Source organism: Muntiacus reevesi, chromosome 3, assembly GCF_963930625.1.
Source record: "Muntiacus reevesi chromosome 3, mMunRee1.1, whole genome shotgun sequence".
In the NCBI taxonomy this organism is placed as follows: Eukaryota; Metazoa; Chordata; class Mammalia; order Artiodactyla; family Cervidae; genus Muntiacus; species Muntiacus reevesi.
This window is the reverse complement of record NC_089251.1, coordinates 159,477,504-159,496,140: the sequence shown is the minus strand read 5'-3', so window position 1 is coordinate 159,496,140 and position 18,637 is coordinate 159,477,504. Positions and strand designations below refer to the sequence as shown.

The 18,637-nt window shown below is 41.9% G+C and overlaps 1 protein-coding gene across 2 annotated transcripts in view; it reads right to left on the bottom strand.

Moving 5' to 3' along the window:
- The window catches only part of PDE10A (phosphodiesterase 10A), a 552,081-nt gene that overhangs the window by 62,493 nt on the left and 470,951 nt on the right, over positions 1-18,637 (bottom strand). For both annotated transcript variants that reach the window (XM_065931006.1, XM_065931005.1), the window contains 5 exons: positions 11,477-11,617; positions 9,115-9,270; positions 7,200-7,250; positions 5,781-5,839; positions 3,862-3,913 (listed from right to left, as the gene is read on the bottom strand). In XM_065931006.1, coding sequence (XP_065787078.1) covers positions 3,862-3,913; positions 5,781-5,839; positions 7,200-7,250; positions 9,115-9,270; positions 11,477-11,617 — 459 coding nt within the window. The remainder of the gene's footprint in view (positions 1-3,861; positions 3,914-5,780; positions 5,840-7,199; positions 7,251-9,114; positions 9,271-11,476; positions 11,618-18,637) is intronic.

The window sequence follows — 18,637 nt, the reverse complement described above, 5'->3', positions numbered from 1 at the left end:
ATGGATGCAGAAAATTCACACTCACCATCCCCTAATTCAGTATTGCCCTGGGGGAACTGCTGCTGCTGCTAAGTCGCTTCAGTCGTGTCCGACTCTGTGCGACCCCATAGACGGCAGCCCCCAGGCTCCCCCGTCCCTGGGATTCTCCAGGCAAGAACCCTGGAGTGGGTTGCCATTTCCTTCTCCAATGCGTGAAAGTGAAAAGTGAAAGGGAAGTCGCTCAGTCGTGTCCGACTCTTAGCGACCCCATGGACTGCAGCCTACCAGCTCCTCCGTCCATGGGATTTTCCAGGCGAGAGTACTGGAGAGGGGTGCCGTTGCCTTCTCCGGCCCTGGGGGACCTAGCGAGGACAATTATGTAACAGACGGAGCTATACAGATTAGGATGAAGGGACTAAAGAACCCACCAGGAAACCACCAGAAATAATGAGTTCATCAAGACTGTAGGACGGAGGATCAAGATATAAAAAGCAAGTTTACTTCTATAAATTTTCAATGAAACATTGGAAAATAAAATTAAGAACACATTAATAACAGCATTAAATAGCATTAAAAGATAAAACATCTAGGAATAACTTTATGTGAAAGTGTTAGCTACTCAGTCATGTCTGATTCTTTGTGACCCCATGGACTGTAGCCCAATAGGTTACTCTCTACCTGGGATTCTCCAGGCAAGCATACAGGAGTGGGTAGCCATTCCCTTCTCCAGGGGATCTTCCCGACCCAGGGATTGAACCCAGGTCTCCTGCATAAGAGCATTAAAAGATAAAATATCTAGGAATAAGTTAACCAAAATAAAGGCAATGCTTATACTTTGAAAATCACAGAATAGTGTTGAACAAATTAAGAAAATTTAAATAAATGGAAAATGCTGATGTTGCTATATTGGAAGACTTCATATTATTAAGAAGGCAATATTCCCCAAATTGATCTACAGTCAACAAAATCCCTATGAGAAACCCATATGAACTACTGGTAGAAATTGACAAGCTGGTTTCTAAAATTTATATGGAATTGCAAGGGACTCAAACTAGCCCAAAGAGAAATGAATATGAAGAACACATTTGGAGGATTCACACTTGCTGATTTCAAAACTTGCTGTAAAGCAACAGTAATCAAGATGGTACTATCATTAAGCTGGACACATAGGTCAACTGAATAGAACTGAGACCACACGAAGATAACAATGTGTTCACGCTCAACCGATTCCAGGAAAACCACGTTTAAAGGCGAAAGGAGAGTCTTTGCAACAAATGCTGCTGGTAATGACATGCAAAAGAATGAAATTGGACCCTTACACCATGAACAAAAATGAACTAACATAAGTGAATACCCTAACTAAACATAAAAGCTAATGCTACAAAACTCTTAGAAGAAAAGATTGGAGTAAGCTTTCATGGTATCTGATTTGGTAATGGATTCTTAGATATGACACAAGTATGAGCAACAGAAGAAGCTAAATTAGACTTCACGAAAATTAAAAACTCTAGTACTTCACGCTGTCAGGAAAGTGAAAAGATATTAATAATACACAGATGGGAAAAATATTTTCCAACTATACATCAAATAAGGGAGTGGTATATAAAATGCAAGAAGTCTTAGAACTCAACACTGAAAACTAAAGTAAAAAGCCGCCCGTGGAGCTGAATCTTTCATCACATGGATGGATATTCAATATCATTAGTCACCAGGGAAATGCTAATCAGAGTCACCCTGAGATAGTACTTCACATCTACTACAGTGGCAATAATCTAAAATTAAGATAATGACCAGTGTTGGTGAGAGTGTGGAGAAATGGGAACCCATGTGCACTGCTGGTAGGAAGGTAAAATCGTGTTAAGTGCCACGGAACAGTTTGACTGTTCCTCAGAAAGTTAAGCACAGGGTAATCAGAGCACTTAGCAGTTCCACTCTTAACCTAAAACGACTGAAAACAGGGGTTAAAACAAACAAACAAAAAATGTACCCAAATGTTCAAAACAGTACCATTTGCATTAGCCAAAATGTGGAAACAAATTCAAATGTCTACCAGCTGATGAATGGATTACAAAACTGTGGTATGCATATTCATACAACCAAATATTAGTTGCCTACAGAAAGGAATGAGGTAATGAAATATACTACAACACGTATGAACTTTGAAAACATTACGCTAAGTGAAAGAAGCCAGACACAAAAGGCCACATATGACATGATTCCTTTTATGTGGGATTTAGGTGAAATCCACAGAAGAGAAAGGAAATCCGTAGCTGCTGAGGGCTGGGGTTGAGGGGATGGGGTCACAAACAGGTGACAGGTAAAACGCTAGGAAGTTTCTTTCTGAAGTAACGAAAACGTTCTAACATTGCCTGGCGATGGCTGCGGCTATCTGAGAATATGCTAAAGAGCGCTGAATGAAACACTCTAAATGGATTAACTGCATTCTACATGAACTGTATCTCAGTAAAACTGTTTTCTAATATAACATTAAGAATAGAAGAACTGGTCAATGGCATTTCTTGTACTCCTGGTACAAGTCAGTCCATATTATATATTTTTATGTCTTCTTAAATACTTTTCATTGCTTTATAAATTCCTTAAATTTTGTCATAACCAAAGAGGCTATTTTTCTTTTTACTGTGCAATCAGTTACTTTCTTTTTCTGTCCAAACAAAGCTGACCCTTGAACACAGCCCACACAATAAAACATCCACATATAACCTCTATCACCCTCCACATGTGTGGCTCCTCCGTATTCACAGTCCCACATCTACAGACTCCACCGTGGGTCGTGTCCACTGCAGCATTTACAACTGAAAAACGTCCATGTGTCAGTGGGCCTGTTCAAACTCCTGCATCTCAAGGGTCAACGGTAAAACCATCAGCGTAACTACTCACAGAGAGAATGTGCTGAGAGCAATGACCCCTGCATTACCCTCAGGAAGCGTTCTGTTTCTACAAGACTCTGAGATGGCACACTCCATGCCTGATCTGCCATGACATCGAGAAACAGATCAGCGCACCCCACTAAGCCTGGAGATGAAAAGAATCCTTGTTGCACAGGATTACTATGTCTTGAGAAAGAGCAGGAGAATGGGAAGGAGAAAGAACACTTATCAAATACACAAGAAGGCATGAATGGCCCCAAGCAAGCCTGCCTGGCACGCAGGGCCCACACACACACCGCCTGCACCGCCCTGGGCCCCTCCCGCGGCGGACCCTCTCCTGAGCACCAGCGCGGCAACATCAGGTGCGGGGAAACCAAACCCTACCTCCTGGAGCCTCAGCCCCAGGCTGTGAGTCCTCCGGAAGAGAGAAGTGATTAAGACTAAGACTCAGGGTTAGAGAGAACCCATCGGAAATCCCTAACAAAACCTACATGCAAAAGGTATTCTCAAGAAAGAAAAAGAAATTAAATGATTGTTCAAGTTAGCTCTCCACTAAATAATGGAAAATTCTGTGGTATTTTTCAAAACATTATTCAAAACCCCTCCGAAATTAACAGAAGTGACAGATCAATCAAGGAGATGCCTCCAGATCCCTTTTATCATATTTAAAACAGCACGTATGTCTTGTACATTAAAATGCTCCATCATATATTAAGACACGTGATAGGAGCAGTGTTAGCCACTCAGTCGTGTCCGACTCTTTGCGACTCTGTGGACTGCAGCCCGCCAGGCTCCTCTGTCCACCGGATCCTCCAGACAACAATACTGGAGTGGGTAGCCATTTCTTTCTCCAGGGGATCTTCCCAGCCCAGGGACAGAACCTGGGTCTTCTGCACTTCAGGCAGATTCCTTACCATCTGAGCACCAGGGGAGCCCCTAACAGGACATGACTAAGGGTTAAACAAAATCATTTTTAAAACAGAAGGCAACCTACCATTATGTGTTCAAGTAGAGAATCTATTGCAACTATGTTATCAAAATACGTTCTGAAAAAAAAGAAAGGTAAAATCTTTAAGTAATGTTATTAGAACACAGAACATATTAAACTTTGAATACATTTCCCAATTTTGTCTATATTTAAATAAAAAAAAAACAGAAAGGTATATGTTGTTTGACTATTGTCCTTTTGTGGAAACAACCAATAGTATTATTTTAAAGAGATAAATGGAAGTCTATCATTGGCTTTAGTATAAGGGTTCTAATTCCAGGGATCACCTTCAGTAATTACTTTATCAGCAAGTATTCAAGGCAGAGAAAAAGTTTGTAGCATTTAACTAAAACAATGAAGAAATAAAATTGGTACAGATATAAAATAAAAATATTGAAATTTGCTAAATCTCATTAATAAGATAAAAATATAAATAATCACTGAAAGTCCCAAAAGCTAGAATGTAGTTTAACTATATTAGAAAACAGCAGGGAAATTCATTTGGGAAGAAATATCAGAATACAAGTAATGATAGGACCTGACAACTCTACCCAAGTAAATAAAGATTCATCATTATGAACTGCAAGTAAATATTTGTGGGGCATATGGCACATACACTAAAACGTAGACCAGAGAAACAGATAAATCAGCAGACACGTGTTACAGGGAATATGTAGCAAATACTCTTCACACAGACCATTGGCAAGGTAGCACTCTCAGTGTGGGTTTGTGAGAATTCAGCAGTGTATTCAGGTTAAGGTAACTTAGAGCAATAAACTGCCTTTTTCAAGAAGAGAAATCATCTGACTTGAAGCTGTTAATATGCTTAGTTACAACATCCACTGAGGAATATCCTGCAAGGAACAGGGTGAAGAAAACGGGTTTCCCACTAGGGAAGAGATTTAACGCATCACATGAGGGTTTTAACGGGGCTTTGGGAGGCTCGCAAGTGTCCAGATGGGCTAGCGAGAGGCTGAGCACAGCTTCCCTTCCCAGGCGTGTCTGAAGCAGTCGCATCTGGGGTCCAGACACACTGTTTCATTCTGTCTCAGGAAAGATATTGATCGTTGGCCGAGGGGATCAAAAGAGCACGCCCTCCGACCCAAACTTCCCTAATTTAGTATTTCAAAACACAAAGACTCAACTTCAGAATCTAGAGTGAGGGGACTCCAGGACTTGGTGATGAGTAAGCTAGGGACACGTAAGCGGGAACAGCGTCAGAGCTGCTCCTGGAGTTAATTCCCTGTCGTGGGGCGGGGCCCTGAAGCTACCACAGCCTGGGGCGTTCTCAGATCTCAGCCGCTGAGCAGACGGTCAGATGTTAATACCTGACCTTCCCTGTAGCAAGCAAATCTGGTGTGGATCTGACATTTAATAAACATTTGTACTTGCTTCCACTGCCAGCCTAAGAGAGTTTGCCTAGGTTAAACTCCGGGGAAATGTAGCATTTTCTTGAGAATGGCATCTGAGCTGCTACATGTGGGAAAATTGAAACAATTATGTTAATAGTATGTTTTAATTTACCTATGTTCACAGAAAAGGCCAGAGAGGACTTCGGGAAAATGATAAACTACAACATTTCCCCTCCTGCTATTGCTGCCAATTCTCTGCTACGGAAACAGAAACATATATCTCTCTGTATAGTTTCTAATACCTTCGAGTGAGTCATTTACAAGTATGCTGAATTGCAAACTAAGATGATCACGTGTACATCATTGATCCTTCACTTGTGAACTGAATGTGGATGAGAATGAAACTCTCTAATCCCAAACCTGATGGACCACACTTACCAGATCACGCGCCTGATAAAGACACATCTTCTGCTACTGACTGCAGTGGACGGCGGCCTGTCACGACCAAGGCCGGCGCCTGACCTGAACTGCTGGCCAGTTAGAGCTACCACATCCCTAGAAATGAACACTTACTTTGATACGTCGAGTAGAAAGTCATTCAGTTCAGTCTGTTTGGCAAGACCTCTGCATACCTGCCATACAAAACAGCGGCTATTAATTTTGAGGGGATTTTTGTTTATTTTAGGAATGAAAATTGCAGAATACTATTTACTTTATTATTTAAAAAGCCATAACACAATCACTACTTCAAAGTTTTTAAAAATTGTACTTGAGCATATATCCCACCTACGTACAGTACTGTCAGATCCAGGAAGTCCTTGCTTCTCGTACCATTATCTTAAAATATATATATATATGTTTTATATATTTTATTTGCTGTGTGTGTGTGTGTATATATATATGTAGCACAGAGACATTACTTTGCTAACAAAGGTCCATCTAGTCAAAGCTATGGCCTTCCCAGTGGTCATGTATGGATGTGAGAGTTGGACTGTGAAGAAAGCTGAGCACAGAGAGTTGATGTTTTTGAACTGTGGTGTTGGAGAAGACTCTTGAGAGTCCCTTGGACTGCAAGGAGATCCAACCAGTCCATCCTGAAGGAAATCAGTCCTGTGTGTTCATTGGAAGGACTGATACTGAAGCTGAAACTCCAATACTTTGGCCACCTGAGTTGAAGAACTGACTCTCTGAAAAAGACCTGGATGCTGGGAAGGATTGAAGGTGGGAGGAGAAGGGGATGACAGAGCATGAGATGGCTGGATGGCATCACCAACTCAATGGACATGAGTTTGGGTGAACTCCGGGAGTTGGTGAAGGACAGGGAGGCCTGGCGCGCTGCAGTCCATGGGGTCTCAAAGGGTCGGACACGACTGAGCAACTGAACTAATGTATACACACACACACACACACACACACATATTTTCTCCCTATCAGACAGTTCCTCACCAATCTGAGTTTGCTGAAATGGACTTAAACAAAACAAGAAGCAGTGGAAGATAACAAAACAGAATTCTATTGCTGCCATGCTCCTGAACTTAAGAGTCTAGTTATCATGGAAACTCTGTGCAGTTTGTGATCTTTTAAATTAGATCACACTTTCAAGAGAATCAAGGAATTTAAATTTAAGCTTAATGTTTTCATATACCACTAAGTTTAGTGGATGTTTTAATTTAGGAAATGGATCATAAAGATATCCATGTTACTGCCAGTAGGATATCATTGCTGGGCTTTCAGTGGGAAACAAAAACCACAATATGGAATGCAAATAATTTAACATCCTATTTAAAAATACAAAAGAATTAGTTGGAAGACATTTAAGGCAGGGAGTAGGTAAATATAAGTGACCAGATCAGACATTTTAGAAACAGGAAAACATTTAATATCCACAAAGAAAGCCCTGGGTGACTTGCTAGCCCCCACTCTGTCTCCTGGTGATGTGCTCCAAACGCCCCTTCTCTCAGGAAGCCCTGTGAAAACACCCCAAGGACGCACCTGCACCTGATGTATTGCTACTGAAGCCCAGGCAAGATTTGCTGTTGCAACCTGAAAAAAAAAGAAAAAGAAAGAAAGTATGAAGCGAGTTTTCATCAGCCACATGCAGACATCCCAACAAAGGCCACTAGCTTAAGTTTTGTGAGGTCATCACATCTTTGAATGTTCTGAAAAACCAAATTGTCAAATACATACAAAATTTCTCTTTTCTATTTCTCACTTCTTTATGGTTGAGTGTAATGTTCTCTTGTTGCTCTTAATTTGGGATAAAAAGGAAGATACATTGATTAAGAGCCCTGTCATCCAATTAACTTATCATAAAATAATTATTTTTTGTGTCAACAAAATCACTATTAAAAAGGCTTCCTTCTAGTGACCATTTTCTTTCCTTCTTTTTTTAATTAATTTATTTTAATTGGAGGAAAATTACTTTACAGTTTTGTGATGGCTTCTGCCAGACCACGACATGAATCAGCCACAGGAGTACACGTGTACATCCTGCTCCCCCCTCCCACCTGCCTCCGAACCCCACCCCTCTGGGTTGTCCCAGAGCACCTCTGGGTGCTCAGACTCCTGCACTGAACTTGCATTGGTCATCTACATCACACAGGTACCTGTTTGAATGCCATTCTCTCAAGTCATCCCCCCTCGCCTCCTCCCACTGAGCCCAGACGTCTGTTCTCTACATCTGTGTCTCCCGCGCTGCCCGGCATGCTGGCTCGACGTGACCATCTTTCTAAATTCCACAAACATGTGTTACTACACAGTATCTGTCTTCCTCTTTCTGGCTGACTTCACTCTGTATAATAGGCTCCAGGTTCATCCACCTCATTAGGACTGACTCAAATGAGCTCCTTGTGACCACTTTAAAAATGAGGGCATGTTCCCCAAACTTTGCTGACAAGCCCTTAAACTGCTAGCTATCCTTTTTTTTTTTTTTCCCCTGCTCATCTAATGAGTATTCCTGGGTGCCTGCTGGGGCCCAGCACTGTTCTCAGAGAACAGATGCCCACTCGCACCTACGGGCAGGGCCCGGGGAAGGTGCCATCCTGGGCAGGTGGCATCAGAGTGCGCTCCCGGAGGAGGCGGCCCGGGGGGGACAGAGAAGCCTGAGCAGAGGGGGAACCGAGGTGCGGGATCTGCCGGAGAGGAGCCGGCCGGCCGGCGGCGGGGAGCCAGGGGGCTGGAGCGGCCGACGGTCATCTGGGTGAGTGGACAGGGCGCCGGCCACCCCAGGCCTGGGTGAGCGCTGCGGGTGACAGAGAGGTCACGGCAGTCTTCAGTTTAGCGTCACCGAGCCGTTTCCATTCGAGGAACAGTGAACAGACGTTGGTGGTTGCTAGGCCGTGTCCGACTCTTCGCAACCCTATGGAGCCGCAGCCCGCCAGGCTCCTCTGTCCATGGGATTTCCCAGCCAAGAGCACTGGAGTGGGCTGCCATTTCCTTCTCCAGGGGATCTTCCCCATCCAGGGATCGAACCCGCATCTCCTGCCCTAGCAGGCACGTTCTTTATCCCTGAGCCACTAGGGATGTCTCCCAAATGTTTCTAACGCTGGAGCATTGATTCAGGACACGTTCTAGGAAGAGGAACTCTCCAAGGGGACGCAAAGTCAACCAGAATGTGAAAACCCTCCAAAGCCACATGATGGCTTAATTTGATTAACAACATGGTATTTTACATTTATGGTCCAAATGGATCCTGACTGCAATAAATTACTATATTTCAACACCACTATCACCGTAAAATGAAAAAAAGTTTTTAAAAATCATTAGCATCGATGTCAAGATATTTTTAAACAAGCTCCGGTTTTAAATGCTCACTCACTAGGTGTCCAGTCACTAACTGGGCACTATCCACGAGCGCCGCCGGCGAGCCGGGCGCAGCTAAGACCCCGCGGGCGGCGCCCGGGCTCACCTCCTGGTGGCTCAGGCGGAAGGCTTCCTTGCCCCAGTGCCGGTAGAGCTCCAGGATGCCGATCAGGTCCCCGATCGCGGTCACGATTGGCAGGCACAGCACGGACTGGATTCGCGTCCCCGACTCCAGCCCAGTACCTCTTGGAAACCGTTCATCCTGCAAAAGTAGGGGGGGAACGACATAAGTTCTTCGAAAGAAATGCAATCATTAATTTATGATTCTATCAGAAATTCCCTAAAACTTGTAAGCCATAATCAGCTGTCCTTTGCAAAGGAAAGCCCAGCGATGATGGTCCCTGTGAACCTTGTTGAAGAAGATATGGACAACACGGGCTGTGCCTGTGCTGGGCTCAGTCATTCAGTCGTGTCTGACTCTTGGCGATCCTTTGGACAGTAGACCACCAGGCTCCTCTGTCCATGAATTTCCCAGACAAGAATACTGGAGTGGGTTTCCATTTCCTCTTCCAAGGGATCTTCCCGGCCCAGGGATCAAACCCTCGTCTCCTCTGACTCCAGCACTGCAGGTGGATTATTTACCCATTGAGCTGTTTAAGATAACTTCAGCAACATGGGACTGAAACCCAGATGGTGCTTAATGTTTCTTTATCATTATACAGGAGAATTCAATTAATGAATATACATAGCTTCATGCAATATTAAAAGTAATTATGATGGCTTCCCAGGTGGCCCAAGTGGTGAGGCATCCACCGGCTAATGCTGGAGCCACAGGAGACAAGGGTTCGATCTCTGAGTCCAAAAGATCCCCTGGAGGAGCAAACGGCAGCCCACTCCAGTGCTCTTGCCTGGGAAATCCATGGACAGAGGGGCCTGGCGGGCTACAGTCCATGGGGTTGCGAAGAGTCGGACATGACTGAGCACAGAAGCAGCTGTGAGCAACACTTCTTTATTCCACCTTCTAGTGTTAAAATTAACAGCTTTAGAGGCATAAAGTCACACGTGAAGATTACTCCAAGTGCCACAGGAAATTATATTTATATATTTTTTCTCTTATTTTTAAGATCAGAATAACACAGAAACACAGGTTAATGAGAGTCACTGTAAGTGAACCCCGAAGACCCATATTAGGTACTCAGGTCAACCAATCATCACCCATTACCTATCATAAGAAATGAAACTGGTTCTTCCACTTCATTTCCTAACTTAGCAAAACCAGTCAAAGGAATACAAGAAAATTGAATGAATTAATATCAAAACATCGATTCTATTTACTCACTTTCTGCAGCCTATGGGAAGCTTTTCATGAATCAAGACTAGCACGGATCTGTCCTTTGTAACTGACAGATCTTTGGAAAGCTTGTATATACATACAACACAACATTTTAAGTGATAATTTATACCATATCTACTTTTAACATTTACTTCCTAAAAATGAGATAGACTCGGTGTACACCATCGTGGGGGTCTGAGGCACACAGCGAGCTGATCTGCTACGTTCGGACACTCTTTTTAAGCACTCTTTTTTTCTTTTTGAGAACAGTAACTAGCAATCGGATTTGTTCAAGGTCACACAGATAATTAGTGGCAAAAATAAAATGAAAATCTAGATTATGCGGCTCCAGTTTAGCACTTTTTCAGAGCAAATTCCTGACACATACGCCCTTGCTTGTATGCCTGTCAGTTTCAAAGTCTGGGCTCAGGCAGCGACATTTCATCACGACACGCACGTATACTGGGGGAGACCGTCCCAGGGCCCCATCTGGTCCTGCTCTCTCTACTCCTGGCCTTGGTCAGGCTACACTGCGTCCGGCCCACCATGTGACTTGGATGGCTAAACTGAGGTCGTGAATCTGATGGAAGCAGAGGCCTGAAAACTCACCTGCATGTGTGCACTTCTCTCTGACCCCTGCCACCACCATAAGATGCCGGGCTAGCCTCAGTGGAGGGGGTGGGGACACACACAGATAGCAGAAGCCAGCTCCCAAGGGATGCCCAGACGGCCTCAGACGTGTGAGAAAGCTCCGATCAGCAGAACGGCCGATCCAGGGGCAGTGAGTGGTTGTTGCAGGACACCACTAAAATCTGGGGCAGTCAGTCACATAGCTAACTCTCTCAAATCTATCCTACTGGGATACGAAACAGCAAACAGTAATCTTTCAGCTCATATGTATATAAGCACACAGGCAAATGTTGAAAGAAGAACTGCTCAAACCTAGCTCTTAGGAGGTTATCAGATGTATTTCTTGGAGTACAAAGAATTCACTTACATACAAATGCATTTATTGATCGGTATCTTGCTTTTATGCTGCTACAACATGGCTTAAGTTATAACATCAAGCGTATATGTTCTCTTTAATTAAATACCTCGGGGTTACAAATGTCACAAAGGGTGAAAAGCCACTCACCCCGAGGATGTCTTCCACCAGCAACGTTTTTCTGGACTTGGCCACGTAGGCGGAGGTGGTGGTGCCCTGTGCGATGGGACCCGCGGGGATGAGCTTGGGTTTTCCTTCCTTGATTCCAGGAGGGATAAACACACAAAGGCTCTGCGAAGAGAGGGACAGAACACGTTCTAGAAACTGTCCTACGCTTTTTGGCATGGAATACAAAGACTCCTAGACATCACTTAACAATCACAAGAAACCTGTGAGCCAAGGGAAAGACAAGACCCAAAATGAGGCAGGTGCTTTGCGATGAAGCATGTGAGGTGGGATTCCCACGAACACAAGACACACGCTAGATGCAGGACTCACACGAATGTCCACACGTGGGAAAAATGCTCAACAGCCTCCAATTTTTATCCACAGAAAATACTAACATGAAGACAGAAACGTAAGCTGTCCTTGGGCTCTAGAAACTACAGGATCAAGAAGCAGACAGGATGAGCCCCGCTTCCTACAGACGAGGCACATGGATCTGTAACTACAAAGTCGATGTGAGCTGGCTGTACTTTCTCATGTTCATTAAAAATCTTTCTCAGAATGTTACTTCTTTATTCTTTTTTTCTTTTTTTAAATAATCGACCACTCCATTCCTGAAACTGGCCTGCCCATAATATTACAAATTTAGAATACTCTTGGTAAAATCTTTGCTCTTCTCTGCACATACACACCAAAAATAAATAAATAAATAACTGGACAAGCCTGGGTGTATCTCTACCCCTCAAAAGATGAGGCAGGTGGAGAACATTTGATAGTGTCTTAAATTTATTTTTTTAAACATGATCAATTATTCTGACTAAACCCAACCACATTTTAAAATAAACTTCCACTAAACGAGAGACCCTCATCAGATCACCTAGGCAGGAGGAGCAATATCTTGACAGAACTGCATGGTGATTATCTACTTGATTTAAAAAATATTAAAGTTCTGGTAAATTCTCCCAACACTTTACTTTTATCTTAAATAGGACTGCTGTAACTTAAGGATGATGGCCTTTTGAACTAGTAAGTATTAGGCAATCCTCTGATGTGTTGCTTTTCAGATAATGTGGTTTTCCAGCTTTGGAATGTCGAAGATGCAGAAGACGAGGGTTCGGTCCCCAGATTGGGAAGATCCCCTGGAGGAGGAAATGGCAACCCACTCCAGTATTCTTACCTGGGAAATCCCACGGACAGAGGAGCTAAGTCCATAGAGTCACAAAAGAGTCAAACACGACTAAGCCTGCATGCGAGCACACACACACACACACACAGACACACACACACAATGTCAAAGAACTCTTTTTTCCAATAAAATCTTACAAGGGATTGAGCCCTATAAACCTGAGCTACTTCAATCACTGGGAGCAGAGAGGAGGAAAATAGAGCCTTGGCTCATCCCATTATCTAAAGATTACAAGTTCAAAATAGCTTTATTCATTAGTATATCTACATTAGCCAGGATTGGCTGTAAGCAGTAATTTGCTATTAAGTATAATGTCTGTGAAAAACAGTTTTAAATTTGCTTCTTTTAAAAAGTATTAAGCTTAAAATGTTTAAATACAAGTTACACACTTTAAAAAGATTTTTTTTAATTTAACTACATATGTGATGATAATTGACAACTGGACCATACGCATTTTTAAAGTGGCTAGAAATCAGTCACTGTTCTTACAATAGTTACTGTAATCTATTATGCACCAACACACATGTGACACAGAAATAAGAATTTCATTAGATTTAGTATCTATCTTGCAAAATATCATTCAGTGTGTTACCCTTTCTTAAGATTGACAGCAAAGTAGCAAAATGATCCAAGAACAGGAAGAGAGATGACTACAATAAAAACATAAAAAATACAGCATATGTAGGCTGAATAAAAGTGAGAATTGACAATGATTTTTTTCAAACTATGAGAAAGTTAATTACAAGGATGCTGAGTAATGTTTCTCTTCTCAAAGTCAGAACTGCAGGAAATGAACTTAAATTGACCCAAGTCACTTAGATAACTTTTAAAGAAGTTCCCATGACACCAACAGAAAATAAATGCTAAAGCAAGCTCCCAACAGAAGCCCTGGATATTTTTTAATGGCTGTTGACTCTATGTGTTTGTTGTTTGAAGATATACCACAGACACTTCTTTCAGTTGACTTCTATAAGACCGTTAAGGCTGAATTTAATAATATCTTCAAGTTATGTTTAGCTTCATAATGCAGTAACAATGAAATAGCTTATATGGTCCTGTATCATTAGATCATCTATTTAATATAAACATTGACTGCCTCTATGTAGACTTTCTAGACGATGTACAAGAAACAGGCAAGCAAATAACGCACCGTGGGAATACCGCAGGCTACTTTCCATACCGCTGCTGCTGAGTCGCTTCAGTCGTGTCCGACTCTGTGCAACCCCATAGACGGCAGCCCCCCAGGCTCCCCCGTCCCTGGGATTCTCCAGGCAAGAACACTGGAGTGGGCTGCCATTTCCTTCTCCAATGTGTGAAAGTGAAAAGTGAAGGTGAAGTCACTCAGCCGTGTCCGACTCTTCGCAAACCCATGGACTGCAGCCCACAAGGCTCCTCCATCCATGGGATTTTCCAGGCGAGAGTGCTGGAGTGGGGTGCCATTGCCTTCTCCACATACTAGACTTGTTGAAAACAAATGATTTAGAAATCCTTCAATTACCTGACAATGTGGAAAACTTCTCGTGGAAAATAATTATCAAAAATTATATTATTCTTTACCGTGGGGACTTTGTACTTGCTTTACTAATTTGATTATGATTTTTGTTCACATTTATCAAATAGAAATGCTTACAAATGAGAACTGAGGGCAAGTGCTAACAAAAAAGTCAGTTGTCCTGTGGAGGCCGAAAGCTCCCGTCGTATGGGGGCAAGTGAGGGCTGACCGAGTCAGACACTGGTGGCGCTTTCACAGCCTCAGTGTCTCTCCTCTGAACTAGAAGCTTCCTCCTCTTTCTGGAGGCATTTTTTTAACTCCACACGGTTCCCCTCTGCAACAGCTCCCTTCCTGGCATCATTCCTGATTAAACCATCATTTTCGGATTCACCTGGAGTGTGTGTTTGGTAATGGCATGTTGTACATGATCTCTGAGGTTGATCGGGCTAGCGGGCAGTTATTACTGCAAACACAAAATGTCAAAAACAAACCTCCAAGCTAGAGGCTGAATATTAAAGGTATTCAGGAGTAGAGAAAAGTTTGTTAAATCTACCTTAACTCACTCCACAGAAATAATCAAAAAGATAGTTACAGGTTGAAGAGCCTTCTTTTTCCTACTGGCTGAACCGCCACTTTCATCACATAAATCCTCAAGTACATTTAGGTCTGTTTCTGAACTCTTAATTCTGTACCACTTGGTTTATTTTTCTACCACACTGTTTTAATGACTGTTATTTATAGTACACGCTGTGATCTGGTAAGTCAAGTCTTGCTTTGGTTCTTCATGTTGCAAAATAATCATAATTTGCAATATTTTGTTTGCAATAATTTGTTTGTACCTCCCACGCCCCCATGTCAGTTCTTACAAATTTTGACATAAGAATTTGACTGTGATGTTCAAATTAATAAGATGAAAAAAGATTATACTCATTATTTATTTTCACAGGAAGATGAATGATAACTTGCATCAAATATCACTGCATAACATATTAAATATATTAAGGCGATTGTGCATACATTCATAATCGATAACATCCCATGTTGAGTCTCTAAAATTAATTTCTGCTTTAATGTTGTGTAAATCTATGAAAACTTTTATTAGCACAACTTTTTTAGAGGCTAGAGATGAAAAACTGCATGAAAATCAAAAACAAAGAAAAGGTTCAAAGCTTCGAATCTCAGTCAACCCTACCCTTTCAAAAAGAGCTTCATGCATCAGGGCGTGCACCTGGCCCCCGACCTGCTGGTCCCTGCAGCTGACAGCTCTGCCGGGGGCCTGGACGAGGCTCTTCACCTCCCAATGCCAGCCGGGAGATTGGCCACAGGGCTGGATATCAGTCCTGACGCCACGCAGTGGCAGGGCATAAGCTAGTTTTTTCATTATTTCAAAGAAACTCATGATGAACTATTCAATATTTTTGTGGTAACAGTACATTTCCAAAAATATTTCTAAAGTGAAGCCATTTAAACTAAAGGAGATTGGTAACAGTAGTCATAATGACTAAGCTGACTCAGTGAACAAATAAAAAAGCATTCAAGTTATTTAAAAAAATCAAATTTTTAGAAATAGGTTCAGTGGAGAAAGAAACATACACTAGACTACTGCACATTATTAAAAAACAGGTTGGGAAACTGATTCATTGACATCAACTAAAGAGATGTCTGCTTTACGTGGCAAACATCTGCTCTCATCTTTCCCATACACAATTCAAAGTTCAGTGTATTCACAGAAACTTCACTTTTACGTTAAGGCTTCAACTCACAACAGGTGAAGTTTGGAAACACTTTGGCTTACCATCAATAGTTATTTTTCTTGGAGACACTAGATGGCGCTGGAGAGTAAAAGAATTTCGCTCCGTGCAGAGGGCAGGAGCTACTAGCCCCAACTTCCCTGGAACTTGAGCCAGATCCCTAACTTTGTTTGCATAATTCTTCCTAAAGGGGGATGGGATGGAGAGGGAGGCGGGAGGGGGGATCAGGATGGGGAACACATGTAAATCCATGGCTGATTCATGTCAATGTATGGCAAAAACCACTACAATACTGTAAAGTAATTAGCCTCCAAGTAATAAAAATAAATGGAAAAAAAAAGTTCACTGTGCATTGACTAAGTCACACTGCTACTCTAAACTAATCCATAAAAAGCTATCTATGAACTTACATTATGAATTATAAAGTTTGACAAATAATTAGAGATCACAAGTTTTTTCAGCTTTCACAAACTACTCTTACAGATAATATTTTAAAAACCTATATTAGAACATTATAAAGTATGTTACATAGTAACTGAAGTATGTGACTAGGTATTAAGCAAAAAATCTTAATCGTGGAAAAATCAGTTTTGCCCAAAAAGTATTTCAAGACCACCCTGTATATGCTATGCGCCAGACACTGGCATTGGTCAGAACACAAAAAAGGTTCGTTTTCTAGATTTCTCCCAAACTGCTTCCTCCTTCCTTTTCCCTTCTTATCTACTAAGGGAGAGGTCTCCTAAGCTCTGTTCCAACAGAGCTGGCCATCCAAGCTCATTTCAACGCTACCAACCCCAGACCCCACCTGCCAATCAAAGGTGGGGTCCCGGAGCGCTCTGCTTCCTCTCTGCTCGCATGTCATCATGCGGTAAAATGAACTGTGGATTTCTTCATTTCTCCTACTGACTGTACATTCTTTGGGGACAGGGATGACTTTTATTTATTTGTAGGCTCAGTAAATTCAACACAGCTTTTGGTATATGGCTGGCGTCTAAAATGCCTTGTTAAATGGCATGCGTGACCTAATGCTTAACCAATGGAGGCCAAACTAAGATTTAGAAGGATTGAGAATATTGTCAAAATCCCAAAGTAGCGAATTGGAACTCACACAATCCAACTCCAGAATCAAAACTCTCTGGAAAACTGAACAACTAACTGGGGCGCTTCCCTTCTCTCCCAAGCCCTGGAACGGTGTGGGCAGGCAGGCATTCCCTCTTCTGGAGGGCTGTCTCCAGCCGAGCGCGAGCTCTGCTGCATCACCCCCGTGTCCCAGAGCGAAGGACGGCCCGAGCAATTCCGGTACTCAAAACCATCACCAGTGTCCGACTGGCTTAAAAAAAAAACCAGCATCATTCCAACACTGCGTTCAATCCCGCTTACTGGTCTATTGCTTTTCTATCATCACTTGGATTAAATGGAACAATTTATATTTTCCTCAAAAACAGTCCATTTTACCTACATTTTCACGTTTGTAAGTATGCTCTCATAATTTGCTATTTTCCACTCTATTGTTTTATTGTCTCTTAAATTAGCTTCGATATGAGTTCAATAATCACATTTAATGTTTTATTTTTAGTGTTTTCATACCATTTAAGTTGTTTTCTACCATCTCCTATACTTTCTGTGTTTTAATTTTTTATCTCTCTGGTAATATGAATGTTGGTTTTAAATTCTACCAGTATAACTTCTGGTGTATTTAAATATTATTTAAGCTATATTTTTCAATGCATCAATTTCAAAAATTAAATTATTTCTACTGATTCTCATTGGTGAAAAAAGAAATCAATACTCTTATAAGAATGATTTAGTCCATGCCATGTCTGTCTTAATCCTTGTACTAATATTTATTGATATCAAGACTAAAATTTTTATTGCAGTCTATTTGGGTTGCATTATTATAATTTTGTCACTAAAGAATATACATTTTGTTTTGAAAGTGAGTCACTAAGAAATACTTTCGAACTATGACTCGAAATCCAGAGACAAGTTTTAAAAACATTGATAAATATCTATAATATGTTGTCTTTCATGTACAAAGGAAGAAATATAAGAAAATATACATGTATCTCCTCATCTGTGCAAAATGTTTTACTTTATTTCATTCAGTTAGTTTACATTTTAGAAGTATGTCAACATCTGTTGCAAGCAATATGGCAGATTAGATAATTTGACACTCCTGAAAAAAACATTGTAAAACTGTTTAAAGGCTGGATAAAGAACATTTCACAAATATTTTATAAGGCATTGCTGGACTGAGAAGATTGGAAGGATCCAAAGAAATCTAAAAGGGAGTAGACAAAGGGACTCTGGGAGGTGAACAAATTTCAATTTTCTTTTTTTTTCTTGAGAGCATCAACTAAAGCCTAGATACAGAGTTGACCCTTGAAGAACATGGGTCTGTGTTCTTCAATGGATCTGTGTGGATCCAATTACATGCAGATCTCGTTCAATAAATGCCACAGCAGCACTGTACACCCACGACCGACTGAATGTGCAGATGTGGACTTGTGGATTCTGAGGGCTGGCAGCAAAGTGACACGTGGATTTGTTCGAGGGTACTGTACCGACCTCAGCAGAGCCGCATGGCTAACAGGGAACCAGAGGTAAAGCATGAGACCCCACTGCTGGCAAGTCTAATAGGAGACCCCCGCGGGGTCAGGACCAGCCCAGGGCTATGGGCTCATCTCAGTCTGAAGAGTGAAGACACTTACAGCTGC